We start from the raw sequence: 23934 nt of genomic DNA, 5'->3' as shown, positions 1-23934 counted from the left end.
CAATACTAGACGTCTCGACGGTGGTGAGCTGATATTTATTGCACTCGTGGGACATCGCTGGTACCCTGATATAACTAAATTCGCGTTTATGACCCCGCAACGACGATAGTTTCTATCTTTCTTAAAGAAGAAACACCTTTAACTGCAAACTCCAACTTGTGGTGAGGCGCCTAAAAGTTTCGCGACGGAATGAAAGATATTCATTCATTCATGGCGCTATCAAATCCTGAATATCAGAAGAAAAATCTAGGTACTAGTCTATCCCGAAATCGATACTCGTGAAGGAGTATCGATTCATCGAGGTAAATAATGTTACGGTTTGACCAGATTAGGAATTAGGAATTAATGTAGGAATTCTGATAATAAAATATTTGATAATAAATAAAGAAAACGTTAACTTTAATTATATTGAATTGAAATATTTTTTTTGGATTCGTTATGTCTTGAAAAAGTTTACACAAAGTATCTATAATTTACAAAAAATAAACACGTATATGTTTATGGAACTTGTGATATAATTTGTAAATTAAGCGAAATTTAGGGATTTCGAGGGCAAACAAAATTTCAAACTAACCCTTCGGAGGATTCTTTTGTCGTGCATTCGTTACATTTTATAATACTCGCGGGCACAAGGGCAACTTTATGACAAATAAAAGCCTTCATGGGGAAGATGAAATTGCGATGCGCGGAGTGAAAAGTTACATGATGGCTTTTGTGTGTGCAAAACGCGTGGCATACAATTTTTACGCATGGCGTTTTACACCTGTACACCTCTTACCATAAACGCTTCTGTATTACGCCATCAGCGATGGTACCGATGACGCGAAGAGAAAAGCGATAAAACGGTGTTCAAAATTGTCGATAACCCGACTCAAAAATAAAACCTAATCTCTAATAATAAATGAGCATGAAACTTGACACACACAGTTATTTATAGATACTATTTACAATATTCTATCATTCTCGAGATATAAATACCGTTATATTAATGCAATTGAATCGCGGAGGAGGAATGCGTATTTTAATATGGAAAAGACGATGCGTGACTCCATATCGAGATCCGCAATCTCCATTCCTCCCCCGCTGCTCGAATCGGAATTGCGAATCTCAATGTGAAGTGAGACTGGCATGTAACACTGACCTTGGTCCTGCACGCGTGGAAATCACCGGCGATGTTCCTGAGATTGGCACCCACGCTCGTCCACGACTGCCTCTCGTTGAGGATCAGGCCGAGGTGGCAGCGGCAGGTGGTACCGTTGCAGTTGCTCACCTCGGTCGGGCCCGTCTCCATGACAGAGCTCTCAGAGGCAAAACGTCTTCGTGGCCGTGGCCTTGGGCTCGGCAACGGTGCACCGTTGCTGTTGACGTTACACTCAGGGAACTGGAAGGTCGCGTCTCTCATCGGGCTGCTAGGGACTGAAACTGTCACGTGGGGCGACGGCGGTGGCAGCTGATCCACGGCCGATTGCACCAGGTCTGGTAGCGGCAAGCTCGACAAGTCTTCGACGTTGCCGGGCTGCAGCCAGATCACCAGAGGTGGCTGAGATCCAGAATCGGATCGACGCGGCGCCCGATCTATGGAAAAAAAGGAAAACTCTTTTCAAGATTCGTTCTATACAAATTTTTGTATTCTTTGTGTGTACGAAAATAAACAAATTGCGAAACAGATTGCTATATTAACGTAGATGGAAGTCAAGAAGAAGCAATGATTGGATCGATCGGCTCATACTACTACGTCATAATTAAGAGATTCTTTCGTCTCGAATACATTTATCAGACAGCGATGTCACGTAATACTTGAATTAACGATGACCGCGATTTTATAGCTACCGTCTGCCAACGAACGGTAATAACATTTCCCGCTCGTATCGCCACGCTTCATAACGACAATTGATTACACGCAAATTACATTACACAATGGCAAATCGTCAGTGACCGAAGTGTGCTGAGACGGTTACTTCGCATATAAGGTTTAATGCTACTAAGTGCACGCTGCAAGGTAACGTAATCCGAATATGGCAAAAACGACATTGTTGGGTAATGATCGTTTTAAAATTTATATCGGGTGATCCAACAGCCTTCTCTTTATAGTTTCGACATTTACGCACGTTACGAGAGAATACCCTTGGGCACGTGTAACTTCTATTTGGATATCGTAAGAACTTATGACATTCGCTCCAATTTCTCGGATAAACGATTAGAAATATTTTTTTATTCGAAATAAAGATATAAAAATACATTTTTTTAATTAGAATATAAATCTGTATCAGAATTATATATACGTGAGTGTTTACAGTTTCTTTGGCGTGAAGATCACGTCTGTTAAATTATTGCGCATAAGGTTTCTTAGGCCGATCGTGATACAACGACATTGACAATCGTAGATATTGATAGGCGTCAGGCCTTGGAATCAACTGTTCCAAGCTCGACAAACATATACGTCAGTACCTACGCTTGGAAAACGTGCGTTATCACGCGCCACAGCAGACTGCCTGTCTCCTGTCTGGATATGTATGCGCGTTTTTATCTACCGCGGCTACGATTTCGTAGAACATTGCAATCCTTCAACGATAAAGTCTTGACGCGCTGTCTCCCGCTACCAAGTGACACGCTTTCCATTGCGCTTATGTCGTCGCTTGTTTGACGTTCAGATATATCTTCCTCTTCACCATCGTGTCATCGACTAGCAGTTTTATTAAGCGACCACGTCATCCCTCCTCTAGTTCGAGAATAAAAGAAATCCTAATACTGTCTGATGCAACGGAATTATATAAATAAATATCGCTTCATGATCGGAATCGGATATCAATCGTGCAGGCTGCTGACGTCATGCTTGCTCCTTACAGAGCGCATCGAAAAGACACTTATCGCGTGTTACGAAACATAAATCACGATATCATGCTCCTGCACTCCGCGGTTGCAACCTTGAAAGCACATCGCACGACTCCGACCGTAGTGAAAGTGGCTCCCTGCGAAAAGGCGCTCACCGTACCGTAGAGTTCCAGAAACATTTAGATATGGCCACTTTTCATTTCGCGTGGACGCGTACAAGCCATGCGTGACAAAATAACAATTCTACCATGCCTCGCGGCTGTCATTGTCTCGTTCTCCTCTTTCTTTCCTCTCTCTCTCTCTCTCTCTCTTTCTCTTCTCTGTCTTTCCGTCATCTTCCCGCGCAAGCACACGTGGCTGCATCCTTGACATTTCGAGTAAACGTCCATAATGCTCGGGGCTCTTTCACTTGTGCAACGGCGCACGCACACACACACACACATCGTCATCGCCTACATTCGATTAAAGCCGTCGCGAAATCTTCGTTGCTGCAGAGCGCTGCAACTAAGAAGGATAGAGAAAGAAAGAAGGAAAGAGAAATATTGCCAAGTGCTCGCGCGCTTTCCACCGTTTGCAAAATATATGCGTCGTAGAGATGCAGCATCGACGCCCCGTTGGCTTTCTACCTGTTTTTCCAGTCAAATGTCACTCGACGGTTCCCGCGTGAGAACACCCGCGCTCACGCTGGAACCTTTACGGAGAGAGATTTATAATAATCGAATTCAATATTTATTATGCCAAACTCGTGATGTTGAAGGATTTATGTCTTTATATGTGCGATTTTACGTACGATTTCACGAAGAACTTGGGAATGGTTAGCTGTAATTCGGAATTATATATTTCTTTCGAAATTTGTTGATTGTTTCTAATCGATTTGTTGGCCAACACGCGAATATTAAAAGCTATAAATCTGTTGAAAACAGGCAGATTTTGTTATAGGAAACGTGGAAAGATTTAAAATAAATAGTGACGTAACCTACACACACACACACACACACACACATATATGTATATATGAAGGTACATATTTTAGAATTATCTAATTTGAGAATTTCAAGGAATATTACAAAAGTTGAAAGAGAATCGATTTATTGCACGTTTCTGCTTAAATCAGCGTTATCAAAGGAAAGCTCGACGAAGCATTTCCACTTTACGAAAAATACGCGGTGATCTTACTGTCGCAGTTTTCCTATTACCTTTGTTCAACGGCGTATACCGAAAAGCTCGTCGTAGCAAATCACTGAAAAGGGTATAAAGTTCCAACGCGGCCCCGCGCGCGCACGACGCATAAAAGGCGAAGGTTGCCCCGCGAGCAAAAAGTGCATCGCGCACGTGGCCAACACCCGCATGCATGCTCTTCGTGGTCTCGTGTGTGCACTTCGGTGTGTATATCTGGATCGAGCTATGTTGCACACTCCAACGATGGAGTGGGATAGAGACGTTGACCGACAAAGAGAAAAGCACAGAGAGCAGAAAGAGAGAAACGCGGCACGTATAGTGTTTACGTGTATATGTATGTGGGTATATATGTACATATACGACACATATATATACATATACGAATGAGAAAGAAGCAAAAAGAAAGAGAGAGAGAAATAAATAGAATAGGACGCGGAGGGAAAGGAGGAAAGATCAACAGTGGGAGGAAGAGCGAGAGGAACGGAGACCGCCGGTAGCATATGCGAGCACGTGAGTCACATGGAGCGCCCTTTGTACATAAGTGCAACGCAACTTGTTACAGTGTACGTATGTAACGGCGGGAGCCAGTTTTAACTGTGTGGGTGTACGCACGCGCGCGCCCGTGTTTCGCGATTGTATGAGCGTACGCGAGCGAACTGCAGTGAACGCTGAACTGCACAAAGAACCCCTCTCAAGGCCGCGCCAGAGCTGCACAGCGCGACGCATACGCATGCGAATGCGTAAAATGCACCTCGGCCGCTCGCTCGCTCGCTGGCGCACTTTTTTTCATCGCGCTATTCTTTTACACGCTTTTCCGGAACAATGGAACTACGAGTGACAGATATACGTAATGGTAATTGTAACTACGTCGTTTCATCGGAGCTCGATCGTCATTTTGCTATTTTGGGAGGGCGTCGATCGTCAATATAAGCGTGTCTTACAATATAATCTCGCGATGTCTAATCGATCGGAAACGCAGATCAGCATTCTTTTAATGCGACATTTATATCATTCGAAGAATTCCTATGAATTTTCTTCTATTTGATACATTGAGAATGAATCATGTCTAAGAAGAAGTGATAGTTAAATCAAATTAATGCTTCTTGTACCAAATAAATATATCTTTATATATTTAGTAAATATATTATATTTAGAAAGATTAAATAAAATCTGTAATACGATTCATCGTTAATAAAAATGTACGTATTTAGTGTTAAAATTAATATCTTTTTCTAGAAGCATAGCCGACAATTTGCGCACATATATATGCACGGCAAACGTACGTTTCAAGCAAAAGACCTAGATTACCGCAGTTTACTGCAAATTCAACTCGGGTAACGTGAATGTGTACTTGGTTTCGGATTCTCTAAAGCGCGCGCACCACTTGAAAGGTTACACGTAACGATGCGCAACGTGGATCGATCGCGAAGCGAACAAAAAGGTCGGTCTGGCGGGCCCGCGGCGCGTACATATACACGACGTTGTTGCATTTATAACTGATTAATAAGAAGCGTCATTATCTATCGACAATTTTAGCGAGCTGACAATATTACCATTATTGCGATACCGCGCAATCGAAATGCTAAAAAATACACGTGCCGCAATATATTGTTGCGCCAATCGCGCGCGATTACGACGCGAGCGATATTAGGCATTTTCTATAACTAATCGTCTTGCCCAACTCGATTGCACTTGAGATTAAATTATTCTGTCGATCACGATTGACGATTGAACAGCGTTTGATATAATATAACATATATCGTAGTAATGTCAGGGATCGGTTAAAGTAAGACTACGCATTAATTTGATTTAAGATTAATTATTTTTGAAAATTTTTTAAAATATATATGGCTAGAGAGAATTCTATGACGCGCAATTATTGCTTCACTTTATGATAAGTCGTTCTATCGATAATTATTAAGACTACGATATTTTTATATTTGAAAAGAATATAAACTCAGAAATATGTAAATTTACTCGTTCGCGGAGCGATTAAAGCTGCTGCTTTAATAGAAATACATTATTAATTCAGTAATGCAGATTGTAAATCATGTAATTAATTGTCAATACCGTCTCGACTCTGCTCATGAAAAATTGTATCATTAAACGGTGTCAGACGGAATCGATACGCGCATTAGTAGTAGTTCTCATCTTTATTCACACTTAATTTATTGTTCACTGGTGGGATTAAGTCTTTCGGTAAAAAACTGAACAGATATTACAACAATCGCCACGGCTGCATTTCGGGCGCGGCTCGTAACTTCTTGCACAGTGGGCATCAACATACAATTTCGGCATCGATTCGGCGCAACTGGATCACAATTATTAGCGCAACGGTCGCTCTCGGCCACCGTCATTATTCCGCGAGTCCTCGGTAATAATCGGACGAGTTTCATAGCGGGCGAATGTGCGCGCGGAGCGGAAATCGATTCCTCGAAGGGCGATTCGCCGAAGAAGTAACGATCTGCGGTACAATTCTTCGAGCACTCCAGGACACGTGCGGTGCAGAATGCGTTTCGTGAGTCGCGAAAATTAAATAAAGTATATCCCTCTCCTCCTTCCATCCCGCGCGTCCGTCGGACTCCCTCGCAATTGTCTCGTTCTTTTATCGCCCGCTCGTCTCACGATCGTTCTCCGTCACGGTGCTTCATCCTCTCCTCCCTTCCCCTCTCCAGGCCTGATAAATTGCGTGAAGCGTGATTCGTGCCCATCGCTCATGCATGGAGGTAAAGACAAAGCAATAAAAGAGCGTAACATTTATTCGCTTTGTGTCTCACGAATTGTCCCTTTTTTTTTCATCAACATTAATTTTTCATGTACTCGCGATCGAAGCGACTCAATTTTTTTTTTTCTTATGTTTGTCATCTTCGACGCTAACGTAAATTTCTGGAATTTATGAGGATTATTTTATAGCCTTTCGTTACGAGTGAACTCAAACGATCGCGAGTGTTTATCGTCGCATCCTCCTCAGCATGTAAGCGAAACGCTTATTTTCGACTCTGGAAGAGCGCACTTTGCAAAGTGTCGAGCGCGAAGATCGCACGAGGGCGAGCTCAGCGCATTAATCAGCGTGGTATTTGGGAACCTTGGGGGACTAAGCCTTCAGTTAGCTGTACTTCATCAAAATGCACGGAGGATAACGTCAACGGGCTACAGGAGTTATTTTTAAAAATTACGTAGGACTTTAATTAAAAACGCTACACGGCGCCTCTTTGACCGAATCACGTGCTAAGTTACTTGAACAAGTGACGGAATTGATATGATGCAGATAACAAGGAGGCAAGAAATATGTAAGGTAAAGGGTTATAAGCGCGTGTAAAAGAAAAAAAGAAGAGAGAGAGAGAGAGAGAGAGAGAGAGAGAGAGAGAGAGAGAGAGTGATTTGTTCCGCGGCGTGCACGAAGGATCCCGAGTGCACTTGACTTTCACGCTCGATGAAATTTCGATGACCGACCGCGATAAATTTATAATACGCGTCGGTGCAACCGCAGGCGCAAGAGGAGAGCCCGCGTAGATAAAATCTGCCGAATTTCATGAGCCGGTGGATACGCGTGCCCCTATCTGATCCGGTCTACCAGAAACGCAGGGCTTCAAGGGACCGTAAAAATGCTTTACATTGTAAGAGAAGTGGCGAAGTGGGTATCCTCCGTATGAATATTAATGATTGCAGGTAGTTAGGAGAAATTGCCAAAATTCAGAGAGCCTGTTGATTACCTCAATCAGCGTTCTAATTAACAAACCGGAATGACGTGTCTGCCGAAGATAAATATTCATTTGCGAGATATGAACAATGCTCTCATTAGTTACGAGCATGTATTCGTAATAAATAATTCAACGAATAAAGAAAATTAGTTTTGTATTAATTTATTTAGATACACACCAATGATGTGTTCGAAGTTTTTGTTAAAATACTTCTACGTTTTATAGTTTTCCTCCGTATCACTGTAGTTTATATATGTACTTTACGTATGCTGGTATTATTAGCATCGTAATGTTCGCATTATTCAAGTCTCACTATACTTATGTAATTACAATAACTTATTTAGACATCATTATAGAAACTAAAACAATAATATAATAGTGAGTGATAAAAGAACAAAAAAAAATGCAGAGTTTGTTTGTTTGTTACTATTCTCATTACTTCGATATTACGTAATTCTAAAGTCCAATGATTACTTCTTCATACCAATCATCGACGCTTACGTAACGATCAATAATCATCGACAATTAATTAAATGTCTATATCTATTCGTCGTGCGGAAACTGCTAGAACGCGCGTTTATTATCCGACATTCTCTTTCGCGCGTACGAAGCTGATTTATCGTTTAACGAGGCGTCTCCAGAAAAATGCGAAAGATCGGAAAGAGAAAAGGAGAGAGAGAGAGAGAAAGAGAAAAATTCGATAAACTCGAGAGACGAATAGATAAAAAGAAGCGACGTCGCGCCCTCAAGTGTCTGCCTTGCGACGAGATAAAGCGCGGTTTATACGCGACGATAACGGATCGTCGATGAGGGCAAGAAGGATAGAAAGAGATTGGAGTCTCCGTCCGAGTGAGGGATGCGATGAATTTTTGAAGAATTCTGTCAATAGCAGTCGCTCTCGCAAGTATGAATGGCGGGCAAGGCGGCGGTTGCGGGAGAGAACCGGCAGTCTACAATGACGAATTCCTTTCAATATTTCATAAGGTCTATAGACTCGAGTCACTGTTCTCATCCCGACAGCATCGATCGCTCGTCTGCCACTACTAAGTGGAATATCTTTGATAAATCAACCAAGTCATAGTCGAAGTTTTCCTGCTTGGCTTGTCGCCGACGAAGATGATTTCTTACTTACGAAGATGGTTTTCTACGGTGACATAGTATTATTAACAATATAATTAACAATTTCTAATTATATCTATAAAATTTATTGATGGGAAATATTCGAACATAGTTTCAAGCGCGACTTTGATGTCTTTACTCCAAAATTGTGAGCAGCTGTTACGTTGTTACTGTGATAATATGAGACAGTTTACGAGTGCGTTTATGTGCATATGTGTGTGTGTGTGTGTGTGCGTGAAAGAGAAAGAGAGAAAGAGAGAAACATAATATGAAGTTCAGTATCAAGTGCGTATCACGTTACAAGTCACCTGATCTTTCTCGTACCGAGAAATCAAACTCCTTCGATTAGAGAGATTATGATCATTTGATTCGTCTTATCGAGCGATTCGTGGGAAAAAGACATGACAGGGTAAAACAAGATAAAATCACTTCGTTCGAAACATCGTTCGATCATTCGTTCAATCATTTCGGAAATCTGTTCGGAAATCAGTGTTTCTCGCTAATATGAGTATACTTGAATTTTGTCGTATCAAGTGCATTTCGTGTTAACAAGTTAATCTGACTCGTGATAAATTCCGAGTAAACGTCTCATTAGAGTATATACGTCCCGTCCGGATCGATCCTATCTTTGCCGAAGGAAAAAGGGCCGAAGGAGGTGGTCGCCTTAAAATACATTTGGGACGAGCGCGTAATCGCGATTGCCGCACTCTCGCGAGGCGTTCGTTGCTCGCGTGAACGCACGAGATGACGAGGGGGAAGTTTTCTGCAAATATTACAAGAAGACTGCGTTGCGCGGTGCGGGAATGCCCACAGCTGTTCCTATAAATAACAACCCCCGATTTGATGCAACCACGCGAGTGCTCGCGGCGGCAATTCTGCATCTTCTCTCGCGAAAGCGCGGCAACTATGGTTATTGACCCCCGTGCAACGTGCAACGTGCACTATTTCCGTTCGTGAAATAATGGGTCCGAGCATCGTAACGTGTGATTTAAACGCGCGCAAGATAGACCAAGGAGTCCTCGCGTTGCTCGAATTGCACGTATCGGTACAATTGCACTACGGAAATTATTATTTATTCAATATTATATTCGTGTAAAACTGAACGACTGAAGAATATTGAATTTCTTATTTGTCTTTGGATGATATTGTTCTAATTTTCTTTCTAATCTGAATAAATTTCATAATTTTTTTTTTGAGAAAGGTAAAATTTACATAATTTTATTTTGATAACTTTTTTTTACATAATTATGCGTTGATGAAAAAAATGGATGAAAAATCTCTAAATTGAATTAAACTTTCAACATTCGGAAATCGACCGATAAAGTATCAAATGATACAATTTGACTGTAACGTCGAGCGTAGTAAATGAAAATTACGCGAATGGTGGAATAAGAGCAACGTGCGTTCGCATTAAAACGATGTATTACGATTGAAGATTTGATTATTGCACATGGCACGGGTAATTACGTTCTACCTGACGCACGGCTTTATTCACGGCGAGCAAAATGCAATAAAATATATTATACAATGTGAAGCGGGGGATTTATCCGCGGATTACATTATCCATCACGGTCGAAAGATTAAATCTCCATAAATTATTCGTTGTACCAACGATATTCATTAACGACGCGGTTCAAATAGCCGCGAAGTGTTACAACGGTAAGCGTTACCGCACGCGTATCTACCTCGAAATGTATTTTTAACGTAAAATTATATTATTGTAACAATTTCTATAAGGACTTTTCAATCGAAATGATTAAACCGCAGTGCGGTTAAATAATGAAGGAAGTAAAGAAATTTCCTTACATTCATCATCAATAAAACTTCGATCATAGTGCTGATCCACTTGTTAGAATCCAATATCAGAGATTTATAGTTTCAGGCAGATTGATCGATCGCGCGACAGCAATTTTCTACATATATTGCAATAGCGTATGCCGTAATAATGTTTTTATTGGGTAGAAGATCGCTCAGAATCACTCCGCGCCTTATACTGAGGCTTCATCGGGAATTGAGTACCGGCTCTTGTGGATTTTCTACTTGATTTACAGAGCGGCGAGGCGTACGCTGGCGAGAAAGGGAGAGAGAAAGAGAGAGGAAGATAGAAAGAGAAAAAGAGAGAGAGCAATCGATGATGTCACGCACTTGCGGTTGATAGCTGCAATCTCTCTCTCTCTCTCTCTCTCTCTCTCAGTGCGAGGTGCGCCGACACGATCGACATCCGAGATTCGGACTTGGTCGCGGCCGAGGCTGCGTTGCATCGCGTTTTATAGCGCGTTTTACTGCGTGCGCTGTGGCTGACCAGTGGTCTCTTTCTCTCTCTTTCTCTCTCTCTGCACGTCGCAGATCCTCCTCTCGCTTCTCCGGTCTCCTCTCTTTTCTCTGTAAAGGAGGCACAACCAACGGAGCAGGGTCATGGCCGGACATCGTCTGCCATACTCTCCTTCTCTTTCTTTTGCTCGATGCTCTACACCCACACTACATCTGTTTTACTCGCATACAATCCATTCTCCTTCTTCTCGCTGCACTCTCGTAAAGCTGGATTTTACTGTGCGCCGAATATGAGCCATCGCGATCTCTCGAGAAACATCCTGTTCGTCTCTCCACGATCAAATAGATTTGTAAAAGACTTTTTAAAATGAAAATTACGAGTGTAGAAACATTGCCATGCAATTTACGATGGGGTGTGTCACAGCGTATCTATATTTTTCTAGAAGCTATTATTACTAGAAGATATTTTCCAGTTGAAAGTATAGACATTGTTAGAATTTCAAAAAATAAAGAAAAATTAATTTATGTCAATAATAACGTAAATATTTATGACATTGTACGAATGAAGGATAAGGTCGATTAGATATTGATATTGATAGGAGATTGAAATAGCTATGAGATAGTAATGAGTTTCATTATGAGAGTAATGAAGCGATTATGGATATACAGTCTTAATACCAGAGTAAAGAATTTCAAGTTTGAATCCCGATAGGCTTTGTTATCTAATTTTTCTGTAACTTACAATATGGAAGTTACTTGAAATTAAATTGTAAAACCTACATTGATTTATTTATTTCGAATAAATTTTTTCGAATAAAATATGAGAATTTTGTGATCTTTCGATTGTCTTTATTTCAAAATTAAAAACACATTTTAGACACATTTTGTCAAATTAATAAAAATAATACTTGTTGCTTTTCACTGATGTAACATTTGCTAGAAAGTTACATCACGCGATATTGTTATACAAAAAAAAATGTGTACACACACACACACACACACACACACACACACACACACACACACAGAAATATATATATATGTATATATTGCGGAGAATGTCAGTGGTTTTGCGGCTTTTGTCGCGCTATCACTTTTGACGTCAAAGGCGTACACTCGAGGCATTGCGTAAAATTGAGAATCAAGGTAACCAGATTTCGTTCCTTGGACTGGACCAAACGAAATGTTTCGACGATGATTCACGGCGGGACAATGACCTCAATCAATGATATCATTTTTGTCAATATGGTACAATATCGAGAGAAAATAAAAAATCCCCAAATTTTTGATAATTAACTTCCTTGGAAAAAAATACAACTTGTATTTTACTTATCTTACATTTGCAAATATAATTGAATAAATATGTAATTCAATATAGTGATTAACTCGTTTCAATTTTATTTATTTAATAAAAACGATATGGGGAGTACAAGTATTAATTACTTTCAAGTGTAGCATTTTTTATGGTAATTTTACAATAAGAGTGCAGTTAATATCTTCGCAACGTACATAATGTTTTCCTTTCTCTCGAAGTGACTCGTATGAATTATTTGCGACGCTGTAAGAAATTAATCATTCTGAACACAAGAATTAAAATGTCACGCGCGGATCTTTCGCGTGTTTCTTACGCTGAGCCAAATTCTTCCCCATCGCAACCACGTGTTGCACTACAGAATTCTAGCCGAGATGTTATCGACCGACTTTACTCCGCTTACTTATCTCAATCGTCAACGAGACGTTTTCAATGATCAGATAATTTTAAGGATCTAAGTAATATTAATAATTAACAATAAAGCTAATACTTCGCTTATACAATCGTAATGATCTATGAATAAATCAAGGACTTTTTGTTCCAGTTTTTATAAACTGAGCATTTATTTGGACACATAATTTTGATTATATAATATAAAAAATAATATAAAAAATAATATAAAAAATAATATTCCTAATTCCTAACGTATAATAACTTCTTCCTCATTTCGCTTATTACTTTTTCATTCGCTTTTTTGTGTTCTTATAATAATTATATAAGTGCTTACTACTTTATAATACGATATATCTAAACAGTCTAAAAAAAGTCTAAAAAAAAAAAATACATGCTACGCTTTATTTCAAATAATATCGCATGTTGTTAACAATAACGCGACTAACAGAAATATAAAGGGATGATGTAATTCATCATATCTTTTATCACATTACAATCGCTGTCGTAAATACCAATAAAAGAGTAAATCCTCTTTTACGATTATCATTAGTCTCGTTTCTCTCAGTGATTATACTCTTCGAATTATCGTATCGATAAATCCTGTCCTACATCAATACATTCGAAACAATCAAATCACTCTAATTTTATTCTCACACTCGAGAATATCAATATTTTTTCGAACTCTTTTCGAGATTCGCTATCAATTTCAAGACTATCGCAATCATCATCTATCGATTATCTCCGATGATTTTATTATTAATCTCGGAGCGAGCGCACGCTCGGTCAAAAACATGGTTCATACATGTGACAATCTGTGAATCATTCCTCTATATTTTTTCTATTTTCTGTCTCTTCTCTATCGCTTACTACCAAAAAGATTAGGTATGGAAATCTATTGTTTATAAAAATTTCGCTTACAAAGAGTACATTATTTAAAAATGCGCACAACTCACGATTTCGCGACGGATGGTGGGCGTTCCTGCTCCGGAGGGCGTTGTGCAGGGTTACATACAGCTGGTACATCAGCTGCTCCTCCGACGACGTGTTCTCGTCGTTGTTGGGCAAAAACGGTATCGCCATGATGTCTTCTCTCTCGTCTATTCTACGGATCGGAGTAATTGCGTACAGTTGTAACCCGAGTCCAAGCTCGTTACCAGGGTAAGGCTACTCCCGCCTGGCCCGGAGTTGATGCACTGTAACCGAACCAAGCAATGTTCTGTTGTTGAGTTCACTGTTCACTATCTACGTCTCCACTTTTCAAAGATCCCCCCCTCCCTCTTGTTCGAAGCTTCTAGTCTTGTTTCGTAAGTCGTAGAATTGTGAACGCGTTAGAAATGCCGCACGTGAACAGTTTAAGTTTACCGGCTCTCAACGCTCAACATCCCGGATCGCACGTGGCGCGCGCGCACGCTGTGGACCTTCCGTAAATGTTAATTACTCTACCCTTTTAAACGATTCTCGAAACTAAACTGTTTTTTCTCGAAGTTCTGATGAAACTGTCCATGCATCGAACGTTCTCGAGACAAAAAGGAAGGGGAAAAAAAAAAGAAAAAAAAAAGAAGAATCACTTTCGCTTTCAGAGAGAGACAATCACCTGCTGAGGATCGCGTATGAAACTTGTCCTTTGTCACGGTTGTTGAATGGCTGCTCGAATGCACTGTCGATGGAGCACGTTCGTCAGAATTTTCGTGACTCTTTGAGAGAAATTTCCGAAGCACGGTGACGCGTGACGATCGTCGCGTTCAATGTCCCCGCAGTTGTCCGGTTGACGGCTGCACCAGTTGGTTCACGTCACTCGTAAAGATGTAACACAATACAGAGGAGTCGACAGGTCACTCTATGGCTCCGCGGATCACGAGAGTATCTCGCGCGAACGGTCACGTGAGGTGTGTTCTGGAAAATCTTCGGGATTGCACTACGACCGACCGAGATATAATTTCGGTAATTGCACGAGCAAGTAAAACACCGCTGGCCACTTTGGCGCAATATATCACACGCGTGTATTTGAGCGGTGAGAAGACGAGAATACGATACGAGAAGCGACACGAGATCTCGACTGAGCTCAGGATAAACGAGAAACACGTCTGTTCTCCTCGAGGTCTGGCGTGGTAATGATTCTGTGCTTTCACAGCTACGGTCTGCACGTTCTGCCTCACGGCAGCAACCGGCTCTTCCCTCACTCCGTTTTACCCGCGCGACCGATTGGTCGAACGGTGGGGGTGCGTGCGCGCGCAACCTATGACGAGGAAATAAACTGGTGGTGAGGGTAGCCGATTTACTTTGGGGTGGGGAACGCGCGAGGAGCGTGACAATACATTGTCTTGCTCTTCGGGCGCTGCGAGTGAGCTCCGTTTGAACGCTAACATTTACTGCAATCATGTTTTTGCAATCATCAGATACACCACGGCGTATCCACGTACGAAGAATACTCTAATGTATCGAGATATTGCATCTTTAGCCTATGACATACGTATTTACGCTATCAATAAGAGATATATGATTAATTACATTATGAAAAAATATTAAATAAAAACAGATTTTTTTTTTCCTTTCGTTCTACTTTTTTTTTATCTCAATTTTAGGTATCAAAAATTTTTCAGCGTTCTGAAAATCTATCGTAAAAAATATTTTATCACATTTCTCTTTATGATTTTCGCTCTCCTGAACATTTCATGGTTCTTTTTTTTGGCTTCGATTTTTCTACGGCTTTTCGTGCAGTAAATGTTAATACGAGAGGGACTCGATCCGCGCTTGGAAGACGCAAGTGCAACTCAGTGGTGCGCGCGACACAGTCTCGGGAACACAACGGAACGTGTAGCATGTAGCAATGGGATCTCGACGAGGGAGAGAGTGAGAGGCCACGCACACGAGCGTACGGCGCTCGCATGCACCTCGGAGCGAGCCGTAAAGGCACATATGACACGACAAAACGACACTCGAGCGCAACTGCGCAGTTTACGCGACCAACTACGAGCTCCGCACAGGGGTGGGGGTGCAGCCGCAAATCGGAAACGTTTACTTTACCACCGTTAAAATTAAACCAGGAAAACTGAAAAAAAAAAATGTTACTCTCGTGCGAGACGTATCTTCGTTTCCCGTTCTAATTTTAATTGTCCCATTGTTACTGATTATTCAGTTCTTTTACGTTAACAAAATTCTTCAATATTGCCAAATATTATTTAAACGGATACTAATCTTGATTCGTGCAACGATGAACTAATGTCAGCGGTATTTCCTTGATATTAATGATAAATATTAACGCGATACCATCTTCGATATCATTCGCTCGTTTATAGGTGATAATAATAATAATAATAACAGACGCTCGAACGATAATGAATATCGGTCTGCAGTGTCAAAGATCAATTTTATCGTTCGAATGACAACACGCCGAATTAATGAGCTCGGACATACTTATATAATTAATTAGGAACGGATGAGCGAAACGAACACGAGACAACTTGCGAATGCTTAATTTTCAGATAATTTGTGACGATGCGAACGATATTCGCGGCGGCATCGCTACGGTTAAGTTCTTTTTTTTTTCTTTTTTCTACAATCGATGAATGGGCGAGAAAACGGAGAAACAAGAATACAATACGTTGCCATTGCGCGCGCTGATTCATGATGCATACGATGCACCGTGCGCCGGCTACACGAGAGCGCGACTACATAAATAAATATGAGCATATTGGCTTGCACGAGGGCATGCACGACGCGCGTGAAAAAACGGAATCACACATTCAACGTGGATCAAGGAAGAAAAAGTTTCATTGTATTATCGTTAATGTTGCTTTATTTATCATACGTAAAATTCACGTAAATTTTAATCTGTACGCACTGTACAATGAAATTTAATTTAGGAATTTTTAATACGTTCAAGGATCAAGAGTATCGCAAAAATGTATCACGCATTCTTTCTTTCGCTTTATCTTTAGAGATCTAATTTTAACACTTGAAACACGGAAACGCAATTTCATTTGAACAAGATTGAAGTTTAATCAATCGACGGAAAAAAAACGGAATGCACTTCTCTTCTACGAATTCATTGATGCATAACGTAACGTCGTACCGGCGTTACAATAGAAGCGTGTTAAACAATCTCGAAAGCGTGAACGTGAGCACCACTTGAATCGATAGGCGATCGACGTCTCTTTGGCGTGTGCATGCAAGCATGAGGAGAGAGAAAGTGATAGATAAAGAGAGATAGGGAGAGAACAACAGATTAATGTCAGAAGTGGAGTGTATGGAGAGACGTTGTCACTGGATATCGGATGTGGGAGTTAAAGGCCAGGTGAATCTCGGCGCGTCGAGGATGACGTTACAGAGAGATGACATTACCACTGTGTAGAACGTGGAAATCGGAGTCGATGCGTGTGTCGAGATGTGCGCGTCCTGCTCGTAGTTCAACGAAATGGCGATGTCGCTATCGATGCTTATATCGGCTCCCATGCAACAGATATCGCGTCGCGTCAATAGGTGCAATGCCGTCATTGATAATTTTGCGCGCGAAAATTTCAGCGGAGGAACCTTAAATCAGAGATTCTCGCGGTGGATCGATACGCGAACTTGATCGCGCGTCTTACAGGAACTGCTCGTTATGAGAGACTCCACTTCTACGAAGCCAATTGTCTTTAATGTACGTAAAAGTTAAAGAGGCGACTTTAGGGAGGGACGAGTTGATTGTGCCGTCATTGTACGAGAAGTCGATTCGCTTAACAAAGTTAAACTTAGTTGCGAGAACTTTGGAGAGTATTTTAATGCAATAATTTTTACAAGAGTTTTAGGAGATGTTAGAAAATAAGAAAAAAAAACACTCAAGTAGTATATTACGAAATATTGCACAATGTATGTAATAATGAATTTTTAAGTATTAACTGATAAGACTGAGCTATAATACGTCTTAATTAACAAGTATGTATTTTTTATAATGAATAGATAAGTAGTTAAAATGTATTTCTATTAAAAAAAAATATATCGCAATATACAAAAAGTAAAGTTGTTATTCAATTTATTAAATAATCATTATATGTATTATAAATCAAATGTAGAATTTAAAATCGTTTAAATCTGTTCTTAATCTTTATTTTTTTCTATACCATACGTTACGACAACTGTATCTTATCAGTTTTTGATAATCAGTCATATATCTAATAAAATCGCTTTTCATGAACGTAATAATAAAGTAAAAATATAGATGCAATCATAATAGCGAAATTTCTAATTAAATTTTTTTTTAGATCTGATATATTCGGCACTTTCTTATCAATCTTTAATTTTCTTATCGCCACCAATTTATTAAAAGTTCTATCATCGATATTAAAATTAAAATTACGTCATATTATACTCATTTTATATGAACTTGACTTTCAAGACTAATAAATATATTCTCGGCGTTGCAATTTTCTGTCGCCGTGAAAAAAATCATAATCGTACCTTGCCAAATCTATTAGATATGAATGCAAATCGGCTTAATAACTGCCTTCGAGCTCCGCGTAATTGGAGTCACACTGTCATGGAGACACTGGTCAACGATTAACGATCTCCACGTTTAGCGATTAACGATTCGCGATCTAGAAATGTCCGGCAAGCAACCCTTCCTTCCTGGTCTTTCGCAACGAGTGTCGCATCGTTTTATTTCAATATGAAGCATCACATCGGTCACTGTCCGGTAGCGATCGAGATTTAAAACCGGTAGCACTACGACTGTATATTTTTAGAACAACCACCGCGATCGCGTGGGTGGATGCTGGCCATCGGGAACCTGTGCTACTTTGTTTCAAACTGTACAAACCGGACAGGATCTCGAATCGTTTCGTCGGATTGACATAATTCTTTACGATATAATTTCAGTAAGTAAAAAATACTTGGTGAAGGAAAGCAAACATTTAAAAGCCTCGCGACATAAAATCGGTTTTTTGCTAAAGTCCGCCGTGGAACGAGCTTATCCCGTGACATGATAATAACGCGATAATAGATTATAACGCCGTGCGTATATAAATTATGTCGTGTTCGCAACTAGGCGAAATACACTATATCTTCATTTGTCGGCTTCTGCGGAATTCTAACAGAGGCTCCTTATTCTGTGCATATGCATGTCTATGTAATAACAAGCATGCCCGTCCACATCACTATGATGATTTAAAGCTTCTGGTTTAATATCCAGAGATGCTGATGAAAGCGTAAAACCATTTACGCGTCTGATTCTAATTCTAATCGTTCTCTAAACTATCTGCGGCACACGCATCGATTGAATGATAAATTAGATCACGTAAACAAAATTTATTGTATATTATCTATACATTTTGAGAAGTGCTTTTGCGTTATGCTTAATTTTTTTCAAATTGAATCCACGATATAATCAGAGGATGATTTACTTGATTCACCCGTTCGATCACGAGAACGCTCTAAGAAAGAAGAAACATCCAAAGTTTAAGATCTCTCTCAATCAACAAAGCGCCTTAATTATCGAGGCAATTATCGCGACGGGAAAGAGTGTTATCGCTCGTCGCGCGACACGCGTCTATCGCGAACATGTTCGAACAAGTTTCATGTCTCCCGTAATATTACGGACACGCTGTTGCCATCGTTTACGAGGTTAACGGCAAGAGCAGCGTTATTAAACGATCCCTGTAATGGGTGACTGTCAAGAACAAAGATGTGTAATCGCGGTTACGTACGAGAAATTCCGTTTTTTTTTTTTCTTTCTATCATGCTATCTTTTATATATGTGTATATGTATATATATATTTCTTTTTATCGCAACAAGTGAATTTACTCTGTAAATAAGGTACAATAATTATCTGTATTTCCCTCTCTTTTCTCCTGAATGGAATACATGGACGACAGTGTGAGAAAAATGCGCGGCATGAGAATCATCCGGACGAAAGATGACTCAACTTATCAGGTTGATGTTACGAATTGCATTTCTTATCATTTTTATCGGGTCATTGGTACGTTCACCCTTTCCGGCAGTTCATCGAACCAGATTTCGCACGCTCGTTTTCTGCAAATATTAGATTTTCGAATCGGCCAGAAGAAGTGAGAAACCGAATATATCGTAATGCGTAGTTCACGGATGTTCTACGGCTTATTTCGTTGTATCTGTGGTGACCTGGTGATAACGAAAAAAAAGGGGGGGGGGGGAGAGAAGCTTGAAAACAATAGAGTTGAGAAATCGTGGGCACGATTATATTTCTTTTATAATCTCTCGTGACTTCCGTTTTAAGTATTATTCGTAACTGATTGCATCCAAATAAAATGTTAAATTAAATTATTAGCAGTAATAATTAAAAACATGCGTACGTTAAATCTTTTGCATCATGGAAAAGTATATAAAATTTCATAAACAACATACAAGCGTAAAAATCACATAGTTTATAATACGCATTAATTTCCATTATACGTAATTTTTACGCTTATTGTTTACATAATTTTATATTTTTTCGCAGTGTATTTAAATAAAGATAAATAATACATGAAATTTGAAATCTTTCAATCAAATACGTTTTATATTATAGCAAACAGTACGTTATCTGCACTGATAACCACTCGAAAGAGGGATAACTAGATAAAATAAGAAGTACGATAAATGCAAGTTAACATTTCAAACAAACTCAATGCGTTCATAATTCATGTTCATATGGAAGTAACGTGGGTGTACGTATACGAATATATATGGATTCAACACGCAGCTGCAACCGTACGACTAATATCCGCAATTTTGTAATTTTAAACCATCGCCTACGTTCGCGCTAACTGCTGGAGTGAAAGAACTTCACTCGGAGAACGTTCTGTAACGTTAGTCACGAAACCCTCGAGACACATTGACGCACTGTATTACGGTGATTTCCACGATAAGTGAATCCCAGTATCAAGGGGAACAGTCGCGACGAATTAGTTTCTCGAAATGGCCGAACTACGACCGCGAAAATTATACGAAATTAACTCCATTTGCCATGCTTCGACATCTGTAATTATCGCGTCGTTTTTTCAGGTCGCCAGACGGTGCCAAATTGGCGTTTCTACCTTTAAAGAGAATGAAAGCACACGTGTTTTATGCTCGATATCGATTTCGATTTTTTAATCGTGAATAATCATTTTTACCAAATGTTGGGCCACACGTAAAAGCCGATACGATAAATGATTTGGAGAGAGAAAAATTATTTGTATTGAAACAAAAAGAAATTGCGTCGTGAAGTTACTCTCTCTCTATTACATGTACCAGAGAATGATATGATAGCCGGACGCAAATGATGGATCGTAAGACCGGAACTTCGCGAGGGTGTTTGCGGATGTGGTAACGAAATCGTCGCTCTTTAGCCGCAAGGTTTCTTGTCTGCCGCGTTCTTGCGGTTTTTTAAGAGGTGGCAAAGCCGTGAACCGTCACGATAAATATCGAATGTAGTTACGATCGCGGACAAAATTTCTGCGCAAAATCCGTTTTTATCGCGGTTCGATCGCCTATCGACGTTTTTATGCACACGATGAGACGAGTTTAATAAACGTCTCAGGGGACAATCTTGGTTTTTCGCCCGATACTGATGCTGTTTCAATTTTACGCACGACAGCGGAGCTTGATTTACATTGTCTTACAACCTGTTATTGACAAAATCGCCCATAATGTTCAATATTACGCTACCGCGTGATAGCAGAGAGATGTCCTGTCCAATACGAGTTGCTAAGATATCCGTAACAGTTATATGTTCAACACAAAAAGAGTTATGCAAACAAACGAGCAATAATTGGAAAGTATCGATGGATATACATTTCCAGTTGTGAGGGCTTAATATCAAGGTACACACATGCACTTGAGGATAAATATTTGCCGCCAGTTATCATCAAGATCTGATAGAGACGAGTGCAGTTTAGTCACAACAAGACCATATCATGATCGACTAATTTTTTAAAATAACGCGAATACTAATAGCTATCTTTTTCATTCCCAGTGCGTACTACAATAAAATGTTGCTAATATACCTATTTACAACGCATAGTTGACATAAAAATTATTTTTATTCTTTTTGCATAATATAAAATACTGTTTTACATCACTTCTATTACACGATATTTTGTGACAAATTTTGTAATATAATTTGATGTATGACGTAATCGGAAAAAGTCCCGCGAGGAAAATTTCAAGATGATTAGAACATTTTTTTAAATCTTACCTGCGTGATTTTCTTTGACCAAATAGGGCAATAAGATAATGTGCTTTGGCAGTGAATAACGTCTAAAAAATTAAAATATATCTTAGGAAAAAATAAAACATGTATTATATATGATAAAATTTTCAAAATATCGAGTCGTAATAATAAGAATTATAATAATATCGAGTAATAATAAAAGAGGATCTTATCTGAAATTTTTCGATCGAGATCTATAAAGTTAAAAGAATAATGACAGTTCTAATAGGACTTTTCATAGTTCGTTATCAAAATAAAAAAAGTTCCGAATTTTTTATGAAAAAAAAAAACTAAAATTAGCACACAATATTTTCAATTTTGGTTTTTTAATATAAAAAAAGCGGAAAACTGTCATTATTTTTTTCATATTAATAGAATGTCGTGCTAACTTTACAGATCCTCGATCGCGTTAATCATTCTACCGTGACGAGTAGACGACCACAACGCTGAAATAATTTTTATAATTTGCCTTGTTCGCTGCTCGACAGAATGATGCGATTCTTAGAAATGACCTTGAATATGCACTATCATTAAGTTGCGGTTTTTATTTTACGTGTATGCGTGTTAACTTTTATATGCGTATCGTTCGTCTTTTATAATTCTATTTACTTGTACCGAGAAAGATAGAAAAGGGAGTATCTCGTCTTTTATTCTCTAGTCTCTTACGTACATCAAAAAAATAATAGGAAATTGAAAGAAGAAGTTTATAAGTTCTTCTTTTGCACACAAAGATGCTTGAATATATTGTTATAATTATATCGAGATAATGTATCTATCGTCCTTGTTTTTATCGAATTTTAATAAATCTGAAGTTAATTTCCAAAAGATTTGAAATTAAATGATATTTACCTGTGTTATCACGTAAGATCACAGCAAAAACAACAATTTCTGGAAATAACTGAACTTCTCTCTAAGTACCACTTAAATGTCGACAAGGATTGATTCTATGGAAGCCAATCGTCCAATTATGTGCTCATTTTATTAGTCTTTCATCTAAAGACGAATTTATGTAACTGAAGAAGAGCACAACGTAGAAGACCTGTAACTTTGACCAATAACGACTCACTGTCACGTAAGGAAAGGCAACGTTGAGCTATACCTGCGCACGATCTTGGTCTATTATTGGCATATATTTGGTTTCCAATATTTCTCTCTCTCTCTTTCTCTCTCTCTATCTCTTTACCCTTCGTCTTTTTTGTACGAAAGGACCATTCTATTCTCGGACGGCGGGATGGTGGGAGGTGTACTATTGTAGTGCGAGGAAAAAATCATATAGTGGCGAGAAAAGCTGATACAATTACTAAAATAATTCGTTCATTCTCCTGATATTTTATTAATAAAAATGTAACATCTCTCTTATTTTATTCAATCGTTATTTAAATGATTTTAAAATCTGATAGTGTTAAAACATTCTTAATAATAAGAGCGTAATAGGAAAATCAAAGAATCAAGATGATAAGATAACATGAAATTATTCGGTTAAGTATGTTTTTGGTTATATGTCTAAACTAACATAAAATGTATAAGAGTACGAAAAATATCATTTTTACATACTAGGTGGGGTGAAAAGTAACCTCCTTGGGAATGAAAAAAATTTTTTTCTTATGCAGAATCTCGCCCAAAATATGGCGTGTTCGCTCAGTACTAATCTTTGTAGCATCTGCTAGCTCGCGCACCTTCACTTTCCGGTCAGCCAACACCATTTCATGTATTTTTTTGACATTTTCCTCGGTAACCGCATCGGAGGGCCTGCCGCTGCGGACTTCATCGGTAGTGGAATTGCGGCCACCACGAAACTCTCGAAACCAATATTTGACGGTGTAATCTGACGGAGTATTAGCCACATAATATTTATCCAACTTTTCTTTTGTTTCCTTCGCCGTTTTGCCTCTCAAAAAATAATGTTTTATGAGAGAACGAAAATCGTTTTCGCAAAACACGT

General features: G+C 39.3%; 1 protein-coding gene across 2 annotated transcripts in view; it reads right to left on the bottom strand.

Moving 5' to 3' along the window:
• The window catches only part of LOC105154035 (uncharacterized), a 38939-nt gene extending 15898 nt beyond the window's left edge, over positions 1-23041 (bottom strand). Inside the window, exons 1-3 of one of the 2 annotated variants that reach the window (XM_011069278.2) lie at positions 14402-23041; positions 13761-14000; positions 1142-1575 (exon numbers count right to left, since the gene is read on the bottom strand). In XM_011069278.2, coding sequence (XP_011067580.1) covers positions 1142-1575; positions 13761-13887 — 561 coding nt within the window. In that variant the 5' untranslated portion in view covers positions 13888-14000; positions 14402-23041. Of the gene's footprint in view, positions 1-1141; positions 1576-13760 lie in introns of both variants that reach the window. The other variant, XM_011069277.2, reaches the window with a different exon arrangement.
• Between the last annotated feature and the right edge of the window lie 893 nt (positions 23042-23934).

This window comes from Acromyrmex echinatior, chromosome 6, assembly GCF_024713525.1.
Source record: "Acromyrmex echinatior isolate Ae372 chromosome 6, ASM2471352v2, whole genome shotgun sequence".
Classification (NCBI taxonomy): domain Eukaryota; kingdom Metazoa; phylum Arthropoda; class Insecta; order Hymenoptera; family Formicidae; genus Acromyrmex; species Acromyrmex echinatior.
This window is presented reverse-complemented; position numbering and strand designations above follow the sequence as displayed.